This window comes from Natrix helvetica, assembly GCF_964273705.1.
Source record: "Natrix helvetica genome assembly, chromosome: 2".
Lineage (NCBI taxonomy): Eukaryota > Metazoa > Chordata > Lepidosauria > Squamata > Natricidae > Natrix > Natrix helvetica.
Window position 1 is genome coordinate 2,484,692 of NC_138552.1, and position 19,707 is coordinate 2,504,398.

At 45.5% G+C, this 19,707-nt stretch overlaps 1 protein-coding gene across 2 annotated transcripts in view; it reads left to right on the forward strand.

The window, feature by feature from the left end:
- The window catches only part of NOL6 (nucleolar protein 6), an 88,784-nt gene that overhangs the window by 24,797 nt on the left and 44,280 nt on the right, over positions 1-19,707 (forward strand). For both annotated transcript variants that reach the window (XM_081940918.1, XM_081940917.1), the window contains exons 14-20: positions 303-451; positions 2,120-2,195; positions 6,998-7,138; positions 9,291-9,408; positions 13,200-13,354; positions 15,489-15,652; positions 17,811-17,963. In XM_081940918.1, coding sequence (XP_081797044.1) covers positions 303-451; positions 2,120-2,195; positions 6,998-7,138; positions 9,291-9,408; positions 13,200-13,354; positions 15,489-15,652; positions 17,811-17,963 — 956 coding nt within the window. The remainder of the gene's footprint in view (positions 1-302; positions 452-2,119; positions 2,196-6,997; positions 7,139-9,290; positions 9,409-13,199; positions 13,355-15,488; positions 15,653-17,810; positions 17,964-19,707) is intronic.

A 19,707-nucleotide genomic window follows, 5' to 3' on the forward strand; every position in this document is an offset into this window, starting at 1 on the left:
AGAAATTTCCTAACAGCGGGGGCAGTTAACCTGTGGAACCGCTTGCCACCAGAAGTTGTGAGTGCTCCATCACTGGAGGTTTTTAAGAGGAGACTGGAGAGCCATTTGTCTCAAATGATACAGGTTCTCCTGCTTGAGCAGGGGTTGGACTAGAAGACCTCCAAGGTCCCTTCCCACTCCGTTATTCTGCTACAGTCCCCATGCAATCTCTTGATTGTTAAAACACTTGAATTGCCTTAGAGTTGTTGAAGGATAATACACCGAAAAGGGGTGGGGAAAAAATCTTATGTCTCTTCCTGTAGGCCATGGAGTTTCGGCAATTTTGGGGGGAGCGGTCGGAGTTGAGGCGTTTCCAGGATGGCGTCATCTGCGAGGCCGTTTTGTGGGACGCTGCAAATCTGTGCCAGAAACGTCTTATTCCGGAGCAAATCATACGTCATATTTTGAAACTGTGAGTCGAGTAAGATAATCCTTCTGTGTAAGAGAACATGAAGATGGAACGATGGGAAACTTGTCTTGTCATGAACATCTTGATTCTCACTTTTAATTCCGGGCATTTGGAAATCTGAGGGGGTCCTTGGTGCTCCCTGAGCTCGCTTGTTTTCTTGCAGACTTTTCATAATATCACTATGTCAAACAAACACCTCCCCCCCCACCCCCCAGCACCAAGCTCAGAAAGCACCAGAAACCTCATAGTTCTCCTCTTCCTCCTCCTCTCAGAAAACCCAACTCCCTTCTAGCACTGATGATGTTGCTTAGTTGGGTCATGAAACGTCTGCAAGAAAACCAACCAAGCTGAGAGAGCCCATTCTCCTCCTCCTCCTTCTCTTCCTCCTCTTCCTTCTCCTCCACTTCCTCCTCTCAGAAAATCCAACTCCCTCCCTCCTCCTTCACTGATGATGTTACCTAGTTGGGTCATGAAGCGTCTGCCAGAAAACCAACCAAGCTCAGAGAGCATCAAGGACGCCACAGTCTTCCTCCTCCCCCTCCTCCCTTCTATTCTCCTCTTCCTCCTTTCTCTCCCTCCCTTCCTCCCTCCCTCCCTCCCTCCTCCTCCATAAACTTCACTCCCTTCTAGCACTGATGATGTTACCTAGTTGGGTCATGAAACGTCTGAAAGAAAACCACCAAGCTCAGAGAACACCAAGGACCTTACAGTCCTCTTCCTCCCGTTCTCATTCCCACACACCCAACTCCCTTGTATGGCACTCTCTGCGGGCATACGAGCTGTTGCCCCCAGCTCAGTCACAGCGCAGGTGCGCACATCTCCCACTGGCCAACTGATTTTAGGGTCTCTGCTGCGCATGCGCAGGGGGGCGCATGCGGGGGGAGTGTGAGGAGGGGTATGCCCCGTTTTTGGTCCCAGGAGGCTTCAGGGAGGCCTGCTAGGCCCAAAACAGGGGAGGGATGTGCACATGCGCGAGTGGGCAGAGTTCATGGGAGCGGGGGTCGTGCATGCCTGCACAGGGGGCTGGGGCACATGGGGGATGTGTAGTGCGCGCATTGCATTATGGGTGTGGGCATGCGACGGCAAAAAATGGTTAGCTATCAGTGTTTGGGGGGGGGGGCTGAATGCAACCCTATTTTTTGGTAATTTGAGAGGATGTTTAGGAGACAGGAAGAATGCAAATGTCAGGCCTGCAGCCCTCTTTTCTTTTGGATCCTTGGCCTGCCACACTTTCTATTATTCTACACTGCATTTTCTATGGTGGGGAAATGGGAGGGGGGATTGAACGGAGTTAGATGCTACGTAGCCATAACAACATTCTTTCTAGAAAGCCAAGGTCATCCTTTGTCTTTGCACCTCTGCACCTGACCAGAACTGGATGGGTGGAAGATGCCAACATGGCAGAGGGAGATTGGACCATGGGATGGACTTGTGGATGTGGGGACAAGATCTTGAACTTACAACTGGGTGGGGAAAACTGGGAAGCTTTCAGATTTGGGTTTTTCCAGATGTGCCAACATGGCTCTCTTCATACATTGGGACTTTGAGCAATATTTTGCCTCGGACTGTGATTTAATTTTGAATGTTATTTGGAACCTTGACAGCAAACTGACTTTGAAGAAGAGATATTTATAACGCTGGTTGGTCGTCTTTGTTTTCTTTTCTTTCCAGGCACTTGGACATTCCAGACACTTCCATCTCTTACATGGGGGCCCTGCTGGAACCCCTAATTAAACTGGGGCGTGAGGTGAGGTCCTTTCCCACCTTTTTCCTTGTCTTCTTCTTTGCTGTCCCTGAATGTCTCCTGAGATATTTGACCAAGGAGATTTCTTTTTTTTTTTATATATATAAATTTTTTTTATTGGTTTTTACAAATATTTTGGGGAAAAGGGTACATAAGTATGGAGAAAAATTTTGACAGCTACATCATACGGAAGGTGGTGCTTCCCCGGGGTCTCACATCTCTCTCTCATTTTATACATATCAAAGTATCATTATTACGTACATATTAGCAGTTTAAATTTCAAATTCTTTAACATCTTCAATCATTTACTTCACGTCACTTCTAATCATTTCATTGTATTAACAATTGCAATGTACTTTTAATTCATTTCTGTGACCTGAGCCTCATTGCTGCCTCCTCTCCCCTGTCTGTTGGCAGCTCCATGGCCCCTCCCTCTTTCATATCTTGCGCACTGTCTCCTGTTCCATCTAGAAGAGTCTTGTTTTTTTCCATGAAGGCTTCCGCCTCCACCACTGTATTAATTCTCACTCTACCTCCCTCCCAGAAAATTAACAACCCTTCTGGAATTAACCATCTAAACCAGATATTTTTTTCATACAATTTTTTAGTTAAAGAGTAAAATTTCTTCCTCTTATCTCTTTTTTTTTTGGTATCTGTTTTAAAATGGTTATTTCTTTGTCCTTATATCTTAAAGGTTCCCCCCTTTGAACCCTTAGAATCTCATCTCTTGTAGTCTTTCTAAAAAAATTAACGTGAACTTCCCTTGGAACATTGTGTATTCTAGCATATGCTGAATTAATTCTATATATCAAGTCAATATCCCACCCTAGCTGTTGTTTATCTCTTTTAATATGATCTGCTAACATTGTTGTCATAGTCTCCCTCAAATCTTCACCCTCCATTTCAGGTATATTTTGAAATCTAAGAAAGACATCCTTTCAAAGTCCATTTTTTCCATATAGTTTTCAATTCCAGCATTTTGTTTTTGTAGTGCCTTCACCTCTTCTCTCGTCCCCACAGCACCCTCTTCCAGGATGTCTATTTTCTGTCTATTTTGTGAAGTTTGTGTTGGTTTTCTCTGAGTTGTTCCTTTAAATCCGCCAGCTGCTTTTTAATTTCGTCCTGTCCCTTTATAAGCGTCTGGAACATTTGTTGAAACATTTCTTGAGATAGCTGTCCCCCTTCAGAAGCTAAAAAAGAAGATAGTTGTGTTTGTTGGGGAACAGGAAACAGAGGGTGTTGGAGCAGACGCCGGTTTAGGGGGGGGGGTTTCTTCGCAGGCATTGCGAAACTCGGAGAAAGTTATACGTCTAGACAAAAATGTAGCGTCTGTAGAAGTGCACCGTCAGGCGAGATCCACAGGCAGGCAAAGTCCAATGTGGGATATTAGTCTTTCAATACAGCTCCCCGCCAATTAAAATCAATTTTTTCCAGTCCAGGGAAGATTATACGAAGAGATGCCTCTAGGATTCACTGGGGTATAGTAATTCCAACCCAGAAAATTTTTCAGAGGAGACAGTTCATTTGTAAAGGCAGTGAGAAAGGGGGAAGAAACGCCATTTTGGCTCAGCCCTCCCAGAGGATCAGAGAGCAACAGTTCAGAAAGTTTCCATACAGAGTTTATAAAGTCAGCTCACATTCTTTCGCAATTGTTCTAAAAAGTCCTTGCCCCGTTGCTTAAAAGAAGTGAGTCTCAAAAGAGTTTTTTTTCCAATTCTCTCTCTCTCCTTCGAGAGTGAGATCGTTTAAAGCTGCTTTTCCGAGAGGGGGGGAAAAATCCCCCCTCTCCAATCTTAACACTTTTCCAGGATCGAAGAGTCTTAGGAAAACTGCTAATCCTTATTTAGAAGTTTATTCAAAAAAGACAAGAAAAGACCCCGGGGGAACTCCCCCCCCCACCGCATTTCAGCTGTATAGCGTTTCTTCCGATCTCCTCAGGACGAAGGCGCGCGTGGCATTGCGCACCCCCTATGCCTACCGGCGCCTAGGGCAAAGCTGGCAGCCCCCCCCCCCCCCCGCAGCCGCCGCCGCTCCAGGGGGCTCCAGCAAGCCGCCCCCTCCGGCAGGACGCCCCTACAAGGCACCCTGTGCCCCCCCTACATAAGGGGGAGCCTGCCAGGACGGCGAACGGCGGACTGCATGTCCGTCGTCCTTCGAAACTGGAAGCGGAAGTCTGACCAAGGAGATTTCTCTTGTCCTTTCCCCACTGCCATGGTCAGGGAAGAAAAATAACCCCACAAAATAACTCTCTAAACCTAAATGTTTAATAAGGACATGTGAAGACTATGATGAATAATAGTTTCTGAAAACTTTTTATTTTTCCATAGCCACTCTTACATCATTAATCTTACAGTGTGTCATCTGGATATAATCTTTGTGTCATCATATTTAACAGTTGCATCATTTTAAATCTATTTTTATCTTACCTTTACTTTTCCATTTCAATTGCCTTTTAATTCAACTCCTCTCCTATAATTCTACGTCTTTTTTTCAAATTCTTCAATTTTCCGTTTCTTTTTGCCTGCATTCGTTTTCTCTCAAGTGATAAAAACGTCCCCATCTCTTATAATACACTGATTCTTCCTTCTCTTTCATTGCCAACGTTAATCTGTTCGTTTCTGCACAGTCTAATATTTTTTTTAATTACCTCTCCCTCTGAGGGAATTTTTTTCCATCTTCCAATTTTGTGCAAATACAATTCGAGCTGCAGTTACGACATGAATAATTAAACGTACATTTTCTTTACTATATTTCTCTGGTAAAACACCCAACAAGAATAATAGTGATAGCTACTCTATGTATATGAGTTATTATTTGTATTTAAAAGAGATTATACCCAGCCAGGACGCTGCCATGGTGGATATGGAAATTTTATACATAACAAAGAAAATTGTATAATGAAAAATAATATTAAAAAAATAACTCTCTAAACCAAGAAGGGAAAGCTAAGCCCCCTCCCCCCCGCACCCTCAGCCCCAGGCAGTTTCTCATGCATTTCAAGAGTCCCCCCCCCCCCCAATCTCTCTTTGTAAGAACTTTTCTTCATTGGGGGGGGGAGGGCGCTCCCAGGTGCTCTTTAGACAAAACGGTCCAAAAAAGACAGAATGACAGAATTTTATTGCTGAAGCTACTCTGGGGCCCTTGGTGCTCCATGAGCTTGGCTGGTTTTCTTGCAGACATTTCATGACCCAATTAGGTAACATTATCAGTGGTGGAAGGGAGTTGGATTCTCTGAGAAGAGGAAGAGGAGGAGGAGGAGGAGAACTGTGGGGTCCTTGGTGCTCTCTGAGCTTGGCTGGTTTTCTTGCAGACATTTCATGACCCAAGTAGGTAACGTCATCAATGCTGAAGGTTTTGCTCTGTTCCTATAAAAGTGATTTGCATAGTATATTTGTAGATCCGGGTTCAAGTATGTGGTACCTTGGTGATCTCTGAGCTTGGTGGTTTTCTTGCAGACGTTTCATGACCCAACTGGGTAACATCATCCGTGCGAAAGAGAAGGGTTTGCTCTGTTTATAGACAGGTGGTTTGGATAGAATATTTGTAGATCAGGTATGTGGTACCTTGGTGCTCTCGGAGCTTGACAGTTTCCTTGCAGACTTTTCATTACCTAACTGGGTGACATCATCAGTGCTGTAAGGGAGGGGGAGTGCTGTGTTTAAATGCAAGTGGCTTGTTCTGTGTGAGTGGGAGTATTGTTTTCTTTCTGGTGTTGACAAGGACAAGGTACTTGTATATAAGCAGGGTGGAAAACAGCCCCTCCTTTCTAGCACTGACGATGTTGTCTTTTTGGGTAATTAAATGTCTGCAAGAAAACAACCAAGCTCAGAGAGCACCAAGGACCCCACAGTCCTTTTCCTCCCCTCCCCCTCCTCCCCCTCCTCCTCCTCTTCTTCCTCTCCCCTAACCCCACTCCCTTCTCACACTGATGTTGTTACTGTTCTGCCCTGGGCTTCCCCAAAAAGCATGAAGCAGAGTCCTGTCCCGACAAAACTCCTTTTATTAAACGAATGTGAATTCCTCTCATTCCCCTTCAGCCAAGGCCTGGCAAACAGTCTTTCAAAGGAATATTTATGACTACAGACCTTATCTAGCTTGGAAAGCTGCCATGTCAATATTTTCCAAAGGAGGTGCTGTGCAAGGAAAGGCTTGGCACAGAGTCCCTGAGATTCACGGACAGATCTTCAGACTCCTGAAACGAGCGAATGAACGAACGAATGAATGGTTTCCTGCAAAACCCCACTCCCCTTTCGCTTCTTTCTTATTTCCTCTGGGAGGGGCCATTCACCGTCCACCTGTGGCTTTACTCCCAAGTCGACCCTGATTTCTGAGCTCTTCTGCGCATGCGCACACTGGGAACAGGCTCCAGCTGTTCCTTTGCCTCACTGATGTCTGACTCCGAAGGCAGCTGAGAACAGCCAGACGGCCTCGGCCCCATCTCTGCCTCTGACACAGATCCCTCGTCCGAACCTTCCCCAACCTCCAGGACTGGCCCATGTTCCTCCCCCACCTCCTCACTGTCTTACCTAGTTGGGTAGTGAAACATCTACAAGGGAACAAGTTCAGAGAGCAGCGATTTTTGATGTTTACTATTTATTAAATTTATATTATGCTGCGTCATTGAAGTTTAGCACTTCAAAGGGCCATATCAACTTCTCAACATCCTCCCCTCCACCAAAATCCCCCTTTTCCTTTGCTATTCCTTTTTCCTCCTGAATTTGAAAAAAGTGGATAGAAGCATTGAGCCAAATGACTTTGTGCTGTTCATCCTTGTTGGCCCACTGTTCTCTCTGGGGTGTCTGCAGCCTGCAGGTACCGGCGAGGAAGACATGGTCAGCCTGATCCGCTCCTACGACGACCTGAGCCGCAAGCTCTGGCACCTGGAGGGGATGCCCTTAACGGTGACGGCGGTACAAGGAGCCCACCCTGCCCTTCGCTACACAGATGTGAGTTGAGTGCGATGCTGGGCGAGGGGGTGGCAACTCCCGAAACAAACCTTTGGGGGTACAGGTAGTTCTCGACTTACCAGTTGAGCCCCAAATTTCTGTTGCTAACCGAGACAGTTGTTCAGCGAGGTTTTGCCCCGTTTTACAATCTTTCTTGCCACCGTTGTTAAGTGAATCGCTGCGGTCATTAAGTTAGTCACCCAGTTGCTAAGTGGGGGTCACATGATCCAGCGACCCTGCAGCCGTCATGAATACGAGCCAGTTGCCCTGAATTTTGATCATGTGACCTTGGGGAATGCTGCGACAGTCGTAAGTGTGAAAAATGGCCGTAAGTCACTTTTTTCAGGGCCGTTGTAACTTTGAATGGTCACTAAACAAACTGTTGTAAGTTGGGGACTACCTGTATACTGGGGGTGGGGGGATGGAAGGAAGGGGTCTCAGGAACCTTTGCTGAAGCCATTCTGCCCAGGTTGAAGTTCTCAGACTGTTTCTTCCCAGGTGGGCTGTCCTAACCAGATCATTTGGGGGGGGGTCACTGTTCCTGGGGAGACCAAAATGAGGGCAGAACTTTCCTGTAGGGGTACCAACCCCAACACTCTTGACTGATTGAAAACCCAAGAATTTGCAGAGAAGAGCAACCAAGGTGATCAAGGGCCTGGAGGCTACATTGTATGACAGTGATGGCAAACCTTTTCAGTGCCAAGTACCCAAACTGAAGCTGGAGCACCGGAAATCCGAATGCCAGATGATCGGCGTGCCCATGCCTGTTTATTGGGCTGTTTTCAGGGCGTTTTTTAGGGCAAAAGCGGTGCGAAAACAGCCTGAAAAATTGCCTGTTTTCGGCTGGTTTTGGAGCCATTTTCAGGCCGTTTTTCAGGCTAGCTTTTGGGCAGTTTTCTGGCACTCCAGTGCCCATGAAGTCCAGCTGGCCGGTGCCTCAGAATCCAGAAGACCAGCTAGCGACGGGGGACGTGCCCACAGAGAGGGCTCTGCGTGCCACCTCTGGCACGTGTTCGCCATCACAGTTGTATGATGAACTGCCATGGAGCTTGGCATATGTAGCCTAATGAAGAGACGCCTTAGGAGATAAATGATAGCAGCCTTCCAATATTTAAGGGGCTGCCACAAAGTAAGGCCACACTTGGAATCCTGCATTCAGTTCTGGTCCCCACGATGTAGAAAAGATGTGGAGACTCTAGAAAGAGTTCAGAGAAGAGCAACAAAGATGATTAGGGGACTGGAGACTAAAACCTATGAAGAACCTGGAATTAAGGAGAACATCTTAACAGTGAGAATGATAACGGAACAACTCGCCTCCAGAATAATTAATAATAATAATAATAATAATAATAATAATAATAATAATAATAATAATAATAATAATAATAATAATAATAATAATAATAATAATAATAATAATAATAATAATAATAATAAATTTAATTTGTTAGCCGCTCCCTCTCCACAAGGGACTCGGGGCGGCGTACAACAAGAGCACATACACATATACAAATAAACACACACATACATGGAGGAGGTAACAGTTATTAAATACATAACTCAATAATATTAATAAAATTGACAATTAAAATATCCCAAATTAAAAAATTACAAATTTAAAAAAGACCATCAGGAGGAAAAGGATGAAACTACGGTTGAGCCAGGCCTGATAATTGAAAAAGGTGGGTCTTGAGCTTTACACGGAAGGAGCGGAAATCGGAAGTAATCCTGATGTCGAGGGGGAGGTCATTCCACAGGGCTGGGCCCATCACAGAGAAGGCCCTGCTCCTGGGTGTCGCCCCCCGACACTGTTTAGTGGATGGCACCCGGAGAAGTCCCTCTCTGTGCGAGTGGATTGGTCGTAGGGATGTATGGGGCAGGATGCGATCCCGCAGGTAACTAGAAGTTGTGAATGCTCCAACACTGGAAGTTTTTAAGAAGAGATTTGAGAACCATTTGTCTGAAGTGGTGTAGGGTTTCCTGCCTAAGCAGAGGGTTGGACTAGAAGACCTCCAAGGTCCCTACCAACTCTGTATTCTATAATGTGGAAAGTGCTATCAATTTTTGAGTGATTTTTAAGGAGTTTCCCCCCCCCCCCAAGACTTTCATTCTTATTTTGGCATATATTTGATTTTTTCTGATTCTTTCCTAGACTTTTCCTCCAGTTCCCATGAAACCAGATTATTCCTTCCATGGCAAGATCAAAAGCCTAGCATCCTTTCTCCCTGTGGCAGAAAAGCCATGTCCTGCTTATGTGGCCCCAATAAAAGGCAAGTATTTATATCAGAACTATGAAATTAAAAGGGAAAAAAGGATTTTGAAGAAAAGATACAGTAATTATAAAAAGAAGAACCTAGAATGGGTGGAAAGAAGAGAATTTTAAAAAAGTGGAATTTTTGTGAGACCAAGAGAAAATGGTTAGAGATGGAGGAAGGGAAAGAAGGGATATATTAGTAGATTAAAGTGAAATGTGTTAATACTTTTAATGGTCTGTAGTTAACTAAGATATAAGGGAATTATATTCACATTATTAATTGTGGATCATTAATTAAATTAAATGCTTATTATGTAAAAACTGAATTTGAGGATGTATGCCAGGGGTGTCCAAACTTGGGAACTTTAAGACTTGTGGACTTCAACTCCCAGAATTCCCCAGGAGTTGAAGTCCACAAGTCTTAAAGTTCCCAAGTTTGGACACCCCTGATGTATGCTACTTACAGTAAAACAGATCAATAGATGGAATATGAAATGATAATTTGGTTTAACTTTGAAGGGGCAATTAATGATACTGTTTATGTATTAAGGGGAAAAAAAACAAGTTTAAGGTGAAAAATATGGAAAGAGAACAATATGGCTGAAATTGTAAATAGAACGATGATGTAAAATGGGTTATGTATATGAGAGAATGTTAAAGGGAAAAACCCCGACAACACTTTGTTTATAAAAGATCTTAAAATTTGTAATAAAAAAAAACCTTGTTTTTTTTTAAAAAAGGCAAGGAATTATCACCAGGATGGGTGGGAAGGAAATTAATTGTGAGTCTTTCTTGGGTCGAGTTCCAGTAAGTTTTGAAAATGGATGGCTTCTGGTCTTGGAAGATCCTGAAAGGAAAGGCAGTGACATAAGGTGGCCACGTAGACTTTGGGATCAGAGGGCTTCAAAAAGACCATACCTGCTTAGTTTTCAGCTTATGGGTTAACAACCCCACGTTACAGGAACAGGGACTCAAGCTGAACGTTAGAAAAATTACCTAAAAGACAAGAACGGTTTGACGCTTAACACCCATTATCTAGAGAGGTAAAATGATCTAAAGATAAGGATGCTTTGACCCTCAACTCCTGTTATCTAGAGAGATTGTGGTAGAGCTGGGTGGATTAATTTGAGTTGCTTTGATTCGGATTCCTGTGTTGAACAGAGAGTTGGACTTTGAGGCCTCTTCTAACGCTTTGATAAGCTTTTTCATCACTTAGTTACCGTTGTTGAGTAGACACTGTGCCTGGGTGTGTTTCTGAGGTTTTGTGTTGATGTTGAGAAATAGAGTAGAGTAGAATAAAACAGAATAGAATAGAAAATAATTCAGAATAGAAATAGCAACAGCCATACCCTTTTGGGATTCGAACCTGGGTTGCTTGCATATTAGGAAGATGTATTAACCTCGAAGCCACGGGCTCTCCTCGCTTTGTCAGCTCTACCAGGGGAGAGATTAAGTGTTTTTTCTATCGGGGCAACCTCGTCTACCCAAATATGGGAAGGCTAGCTGATGAGAGCGAAATAGCTTGGCATAGATCTATACTAGTATCCTTTTATTTCTTTGTTGATAAATACAAATTCAAAACAAAAATAGTTTGTTGTGAAAGCAACTGCCTGTGAAAGCTCCCGGATCGGGGCTGAAAGGCGAAAGCGGAAACAGTTTGCTCCATCCCACATTTGGGTAGACCAGGTTGCACTGACAGAAAAAACACTTACTGTATTTTTCGGAGTAAAAGATGCACTGGAGTATAAGACGCACCAAGGTTTTGAAGAGGCAAATTAAAAAGAAAAGTAGGTATATAGATAGAGGGATAGAGAGGGAGAGAAAGAGAGAAATACAGTAGGTAGGTAGGGAGAGAGAGAGAGTAGTTAGGTACGTAGGTAGGTAGGTAGGTAGGTAGGTAAAGGGATATAGAGAGAGAAATAGAGAGAGATAGAGAAATACAGTAGGTAGGTAGGGAGAGAGAGGGAGTAGTTAGTTAGTTAGGTAGGTAGGTAGGTAGGTAGGTAGGTAAAGGGATATATAGAGAGAAATAGAGAAAGATAGAGAGAAATACAGTAGATAGGTAGGGAGAGAGAGTAGGTAGGTATGTAGGGAGATAGAGGGGGGGAGAGAAAGACAGAAATACAGTAGATAGGGAGAGAGGGAAGGTAGGTAGGTAGTAGTTAGAGGGAGAGAGGGAGAGAAAGAGATATACAGTAGGTAGGTAGGGAGAGAGTGAGAATAGGTAGGTAGATGTTTCCAGGTGTATTTATCCATGTGCTGGAGAAGGAGATCGCTGACATTATTCAGCACCTAAGACTTTGTTTCTGCTGGCACAATCTAATTCTCATCAATCAGTTAAAGAGCTTTCCAAAAATATAAAGAGTTTTTGCACTCTGCAAACCTCCCCAAAATGGCCGGTTTTTCGTGAAAATGGGCCTGTTCTTTTTTTAAAGGCATGAATAGCTTTGGGGGTGGGGTGGGGGCTTGCAGAGTGCTCCTGGGGGGGGTGAGAATGGGGCAAAAATGAGCAAAAAACGGCCTGTTTTTTGTGAAAGCGGGCCCGTTTTTTGTCAAAAAATTGCATGCATAGCCTTATGCAGGCTTATAGAATGCTGCTGGGGGCCTGGGGGGGGGACAGCCCATTTTTTGCTCATATCTGCCCTCCCCAGTCCCCAGGAGCTCTCTGCAAGCCTCCATAAGGGTATACAAGGCCATTTTGGTGAAGGGGGCGGGGCTTTGGGAGGCAAAAAAATGCTGTATTCAATGTATAAGACGCACCCAGATTTTCAGTCTCTTTTTTGAGGAAAAAAGGTGCATCTTATACTTCGAAAAATACGGTAATCTCTCCCCTGATACAACTGACAAAGGAGGAGGAGAACCTGTGGCTTAGAGGTTAATACATCTGCCTAATATGCAAGCAGTCTTGGTTCGAATTCCAAAAGGGTATGGTTAGCTGTTGAGAGCTAAATAGCTTGAAATAGATCTATACTAGTCTTTTTCTTTGTCGGTAAATATAAATTCAACACATGTTGAGTTGAGTTGACTTGACTTGACTTGAGGAAGGAGGAAAGCTGTGTTATAAGGATCTTGAGCTGGAAACAGACCTGCTAAAACCCAACTTTGCTGAATTCAGTTACTCCGATGGTCAACCCAAAGTAGCCCACTTATGGCAAAACCACGCCATAGCGAGTATTGGTTCACTTCACCACGGATTTGCTTAAGGAGCACAGATTCACTTAAGATCCACTTATCACCGCAAAAAAGGTCATAAAATCCATTCAGTTGTGTTTTATGTCCATCATGAGTTACTGCTGTGAGTGCTGCGGTGGCCTAGTGGTGGAGCTCTCCCCTCACAATCAAGAGGCTGTGAGTTCAATCCTAGGTAGAGGCAGATATTTCTCTCTCTGGGCACAATGGGAATATATCTGCTGAACAAAACTCCGCATTGGTGACAGGAAGGGCATCAGGCCAGTAAACACGCAGCTTCATTCAGTTGCCCAGACTCCACCCCCATACAAGGGATTCTGGGGTCATTAAAATAAGATGATGATGAGTTATTGCTGGGATGGCCAGCTCCGTTACAGTCGTAACCTGAGGACATGGGGAGGGGGGGGAGGCCATTAAAAACTGCCCATCCCAAGGACCGTCTCTGAACCCTGGTAAACCTGGATAGTGTTCCCAGAGGTGCTGACCCTCCAGAGGCAGCTGCCCAGCTGTCTACCAGGAGGAGGAGGGGGCTGGGTCTTGCTGTGATGCTTCTTCAGTCCCTCCGTGGCTCCTTGGTTGACCATTGCTCTCTTGGGGATGTTCCTTCTCTCATTCCAGTCATTTGCCAGATGGAGGGAAGCGGTCAGTGGCCTCGGAACAAGGAGGCCATTCAGCGCATCAAAGCCGCTTTCCAGATGCAGCTGGCGGAGGTCCTGAACCAGCAACACCACCTGCTGTGCCGGCCAGCCGCCGCCTACACCGATATACATAAGGTGATAGTCCTGGAGCCCCACCTTCCCTCCCTCCCTCCCTTCACTATATATTATCTTCTATCCTTCCCTCTTTGATTTTCTTCCTTCCTTCCATCCATCCACCCATCTCTATTATCTTCCTTCCTCCTCCCACTCTTTCTCCCTCCTTCCCTTCCTTCACTATTATCTTTCTTCCTTTCCTTCCTTCCATCCATCCATCCATCCTTTCTCTCTACCCCTCTCCCCTCCCTTTCCTTCCTTCCATTTATCTCTATTATCTCCCTTCCTTCTCTATTATTTTCCATCCAGACATCCATCCATCCATTCTATCTCCCTCTCACCCCTTCCTCCCTCCCTTCCATCTATATTATCTCCCTCCCCCCTCCCTTCTTTCTTTATTACCTTATTCCCTTGTTCCTTCCATCCATCATCCAACCTTCCTCTCTCCCTCTCCCCTCCCTTTCCTTCCTTCCATTTATCTCTATTATCTTCCTTCCTTCTCTATTATTTTCCATCCATCCAGACATACATACATCCATTCTATCTTCCTCTCACCCTTCCTTCCTCCCTTCCATCTATATTATCTCCCTCCCTCCCTCCCTTCTTTCTCTATTACCTTATTCCTTTGTTCCTTCCATCCATCATCCAACCTTCCTCCCTCCCTTTCCCCTTCCTTCCTCTCCCTCTTTTCCTTCCTTCCTTCCTTCCTTCCTTCCTTCCTTCCTTTCCTTTTTTCCTCCCTCCCATCCTCCCTCTGTTCCTCCCTACCTCCCTTCCTTCTTTCCATCCTTCCTCCATTTCTTCCTCACTCATTCACCCCCTCCCTCCCTCCTTCTATCCATCTCTTTTCTCCTTTCCAGCCCTAGAGAAAATATAGGCAGTCCTGGCCTTATAGTCAGGTGACCATTTGAAGTTACAACTGCAGTGAACGGATGATCGTTTTCCACATTTACAACTGTTGCAGCATATCCCTGGTCACGTGATCAAAATTCAGAGGCTTGGCAACGGGCATGTACTTATGACTGTTGCAGCTTCCCAGGGTCAGGTGATCCGGACAGGTGAAGTCCATGGGAAAGCTGGATTCAATAATCAACCGGCTTACTCACTTAAACTGCAGTAAGAAAACCATAAACTATTGTTCGCTTAACAATTGTCCTAAGAGAAGTCCTAACACGGGGCAGAATGCACTCAACTGTCTTGCTTAGCAATGGAATTGTTGGGTTCAATTGTGGTCGTAACTCAAGGACGATATGCTTGACAGACTTGAACACTGCGTGGCATTTAACAAAATGAAATTCAACGGTGAATAAAGTAAGGTTCTACATTTACAAAATGCACAGGTACAGTATAGGTGGTACCTTGCTCAACAGTAGTAACTGTGAGAGGGATCTTGGAGTCCTAGTGGACAACCATTTAAATAGGAGCCAGCCGTGTGCAGCAGCTGCCAGAAAAGCCAACACAGTTCTAGGCTGCATCAACAGAGGGAGAGAATCAAGATCAGGTGAAGTGTTAATACCACTTTATAAGGCCTTGGTAAGGCCACACTTGGAATAATTGCATTCAGTTCTGGTCGCCACGATGTAGAAAAGATGTGGAGACTCTAGAAAGAGTGCAGAGAAGAGCAACAAAGAGGATGAGGAGACTGGAGACTAAAACATATGAAGAACGGTTGCAGGAACTGGGCATGGCTAGTCTAGTGAAGAGAAGGACTAGGGGAGACATGATAGCAGTCACTAAGGGGCTGCCACAAAGAAGAGGGAGTCCAGCTATTTTCCAAAGCAGCAGAAGGCAGGGGCAAAAAAAAGCAACGGATGGAAACTAATCAAGGAGAGAAGCAACTTAGAATTAAGGAGGAATTTCCTGACAGTGAGAACAATTAACCCACGGAACTGCTTGCCATCAGAAGTTGTGAATTCTCCAACACTGGAAGTTTTTAAGAAGAGATTGGAGAACCATTTGTCAGATATGGTATAGGGTTTCCTGCCTAGGCAGGGGGTTGGACTAGAAGACCTCTAAGGTCCTTTTCAACTCTGTTATTCTATTCCGCTACCTGTCTTAAAGAAACGGGAATACAGAGACTTCCCAGCAAAGTTGGGATGGAGAAAAGCAGAGAAGGACCTGGTTGTAATTTTTATTTTTGGGGGTATTTCTGTAGGATGGCTACGTCTTCCGCCTTCAAGTGGCCTACCATCGAGAGCCCCAGATCCTAAAGGAGCTGGTCACCCCAGAAGGGATGCTGAAGTACCAGGACACCCCAGAATCTCAGCAGTTGGAACTGGAGACTTTACATCTGCCTTTCTTGACTAGCTCGCTACACGGGTAAGAGAGTTGTGGCCCGCCAGCGGCCAGCACAGCTGGCAGCAGATTCGGACAGTGAGGAGGTTGGGGAGGAAGATGGGCCAGTCCTGGAGTCTTGGGAAGGCTCGGATGAGGGCTCTGCATCGGAGGCAGAGAGGGGGCTGTGGCCGTATGCCAGTTATCAGCTGCCTTCAGAGTCGGAGATCAGTGAGGCAGAAGAACAGCTGGAGCCTGTTCCCAGTGTGCGCATGCACAGAGTTGCCAGAGGAAGGGAACAGCTAAAGAACGGGTCGACATGGGAGGAAGGCCACAGGTGGTGGATGAATGGCCCCTCCCAGAGGAAACAAAAGGGGAGCGAAAGGGGAGTGGAGTTTGCAGGAGACCATTAGTTCACTTAATTGGTTCGTGACTCTCCAAGACTTCTTGCCAGGTTTTGCAGAGATCGGCCTGGCAGCTCTCCAAGCCAGAGAAGGTCTGTGACTGTAAATCCTCCCTCTGAAGACTTTGCTAGATGTGAATGAGCGGAATTCACAGTAAATTAATAAAAGGTTTTTTATTGGGACAAGGAGTTTGCTTCATACTCTTGGGAAGCATCGGTCAGAACAAACTCTCTCCGCTTGGATCCAGTCCTCTTGTGCTCTTTGGGGGGGGGGGGGTATATACCAGAAGTCCTAAACTTACAACGGTTCATTTAGTAACTGTTCAAAGTTACCGCAGCACTGAAAAAAAGTGACAGGATCGTTTTTCTCACTTACGACTTTTGCCGCGTCCCCATGACGGCGTGATTAGAATTCAAGACAATCGGCATCTGGTTTGTATGTATGACCGCCTCTCGAGGTCATCCGATCCTCTTTTGCAACCTTCCGGGAAGCCAGATTCGCTTAACAACCAGGATACTTATTTAGCAATTGCAGTGATCCACTTAACAACTGTGGCAGGAAAGGTCGTAAAATGGGGTTTAACAAATGCCTCACTTAACAACAGAAATGTTGGCTTTAAATGTTGGCCATTAAAATGGTGGGTGAGGCTGGGCGGGCGTGGCCGTAGTAGGCATTTGACACAGACTCAAGATGCATTTCTCCCCCCCCCCTCTTTCTTTCCACAGTTCTTTAACCATTTTCCTATCTCTTCTACCAGATATTACAGGCGAGCATGTATTACTTGTAGATTGCTTTTCCAGGCAGGAAAACCTATTTTTACTATTGTATTTTTATTATTCAACAAATAATAAAATACAGAATATAGAATACAGAATAGATGGTTGATTGTAGATAAAATGGACCTACATTATGTAAAATCTGGCATTAAACTGTAGTATTAACATAAGATGTTGTCTGTTTTCTATCCAGATCAGGCACGTGAGAGGCCACATAATTGTAATCCAGTCCTCCCGTGGCACTCTGCCGGCCAAAAACAGGCCTTGTGGAGGCTCCGTGTGGCCCCCCACGTGGCCCATTTAATCGATGGCGACCACTAGGGGATCCTTGGTGCTCTCTGAGCGTGGTGGTTTTCTTGCAGACATTTCATGACCGAGCTAGATAACATTATCTGGGCTAAAGGGAGTGGAGATTTTCATAGAGGAGGATGAAGAAAAGGACTGTGGGGTCCTTAGTGCCCTCTGATTTTGGTGGTTTTCTTGCAGACATTTCATGACCCAACTAGGGAATATCATCAGTGCAAGTTGGGTCATGAAACGTCAGTAAGAAAACCACCACGTTGAGACAGCACCAAGGACCCCAGACCAAATCCCCCTTTCTTCCTTCATTCCCTCTAAAAAGAACATGCAGGAAGTCCTCGACCTACGACCGAGCCCCAACATTTCTGTTGTTAAGGAAGACATTTGTTAAGCAGGTTTTGCCACATTTGATGACCTTTCCTGCCATAGTTCCTGCGGAACTCTGCCGGCCCAAAACAGGCGTCGCGGAGGCTCTGTGCAATCCCCTCCTCTCTCCCGGGCCATTTTTGGCCTCCCCGGACTCCTGCAGTAGTCTGCTGGGCAAAAATGGGCTGTGCGGAGCCTGTTTTGGCTGGTAGAGGCACCGCGGGCCGGTCCTTTGATATTTCCAGTCCGGTCCCACGGGCCAGATTTCAGCACCCTGCGGGCCTTGAGTTTGGCACCCCTGTCTTAGGATCCTTATAAGGTCCTAGTCCTGAATGTGTCACTTTTTTTCCCCAACAGGCTGCAGCAACAATATCCGGCTTTTAGTGGCAGCTGCCGTCTGGCCAAGCGATGGATCAACGCTCAGTTGCTCAGCGACAGCCTCACGGAGGAGGCCGTGGATTTATTAGCGGCCTTCCTTTTCCTCTCTCCAGCGCCCTTCACAGCACCCAGGTGAGCAGGCAACTCCACCGCTGCCCTTTCGGCTTCTTTCTTTTATTATAGCTAGAGGTGGGGAATGATGGCGCCTTTATGAATGGGGGACTTCAACTCCCAGAATTCCTGAGCCAGCACTGTCCAGCAAATCTGTTTCACAACTTTCTTCTTAAAAGTCCATCTTTTGCTTACATGTTGAATAGAGTAGAATAGAATAGAATAGAATAGGAATAGGAATAGGAATATGGAATGGAATGGAATAGAAATATGGAATAGAATAGAAAAGAAATATGGAATGGAATGGAATAGAAATATAGAATAGAATAGAACAGAACAGAAATATGGAATGGAATGGAATAGAATAGAATAGAATTAGAGTGGAGTGGAGTGGAATGGAATGGAATAGAATTCTTTATTGGCAAAGTGTGATTGAACACACAAGGAATTTGTCTTTGGTGCAGCTGCTCTCAGTGTACATAAAAATACAAGATACATTCGTCAAGAATCATAAGGTACAACACTTAGTGATAGTCGCAGGGTACAAATAAGCAATCAGGAAACAATTTCAGTATAAATCATAAGGATACAAGCAATACAATTACAGTCCTGCAGTCATAAGTGGGAGGAGATGGGTGATAGGAACGATGAGAAGATTAATAGTAATAGTAATGCAGACTTCATAAATAGCTTGACAGTGGTGAGAGAATTAGTTGTTAAGCAGAGTGATGGTGTTTGGGAAAAAACTCCTTGTGTCTGGTTGTTCTGGTGTGCAGTGCTCTATAGCGTCGTTTTGAGGGTAGAATTGAAACAATTTACGTCCAGGATGCGAGGGGTCTGTAGATATTTTCACGGCCCTCTTTTTGACTCCTGCAGTGTAAAGGTCCTCAGTGGAAGGCAGGTTGGTAGCCATTGTTTTTTCCGCAGTTCTGATTATCCATTGAAGTCTGTCTCTGTCTTGTTGGGTTGCAGAGACCAAACCAGACAGTTATAGAGGTGACAATGACAGACTCAATCATTTCTTGGTAGAACTGAATCAGCAGTTCTTTGGGCAGTTTGAGCTTCCTGAGTTGGCACAGAAAGAACAGAGCCCATCCGCGGGGGGGGGGGATCCCCCTCGTGTTCCTCATCTTCCTGGATGGGCTGGTAAGGGGACAGAAAAGGTTGTTCTCCAGTTGGGACGGAGAGAGGGACGGACAGACAGACACACAGAGAGAGACACACACACACACAGAGTGAGTGATTGAGTGAGTGACAGACAGACATGCACACACACACACACATACACACAGAGTGACAGACAGAGAGGAAGGGAGGAGAGAGAAACACAGAGAGAGAGAGGGAGGGAGGGAGAGTGAGAGACAGACAGACACACAAGCAAGGCAGCCCCCCCTCCCCCCCGCAGAAGAAGGAACAGGAGAGGAGTTCGCGCCAAACGCCTCTGCAGACGATCTTGAAAACCTGCGAGGTTGCTTTCGGAGGGGAAAGACGGGCAGCTGTGCAAAGGCTTGTTTTAAAGCTGCAGGCTCCAAGGCTGCAGGTGCCCAGGGAGGGCGGCAGGGGCAAATGCTGCCGCCTGCCCCCTCCCAAAGCAACATCGCAGGTTTTCAAGATAGTTTGGACAGGTGTTTTTTAAAAAGAAAACCCTGAAAAAGCCGCAAGATCTGGAGAGAGATCCGGCCAGCCCGAGAAGACATTTCTGAGAAGAGATCTCGCCATTTTTTGCATCGGGGCATGCTGCAAAGGGGGGGGGGGGGAGTGAAGA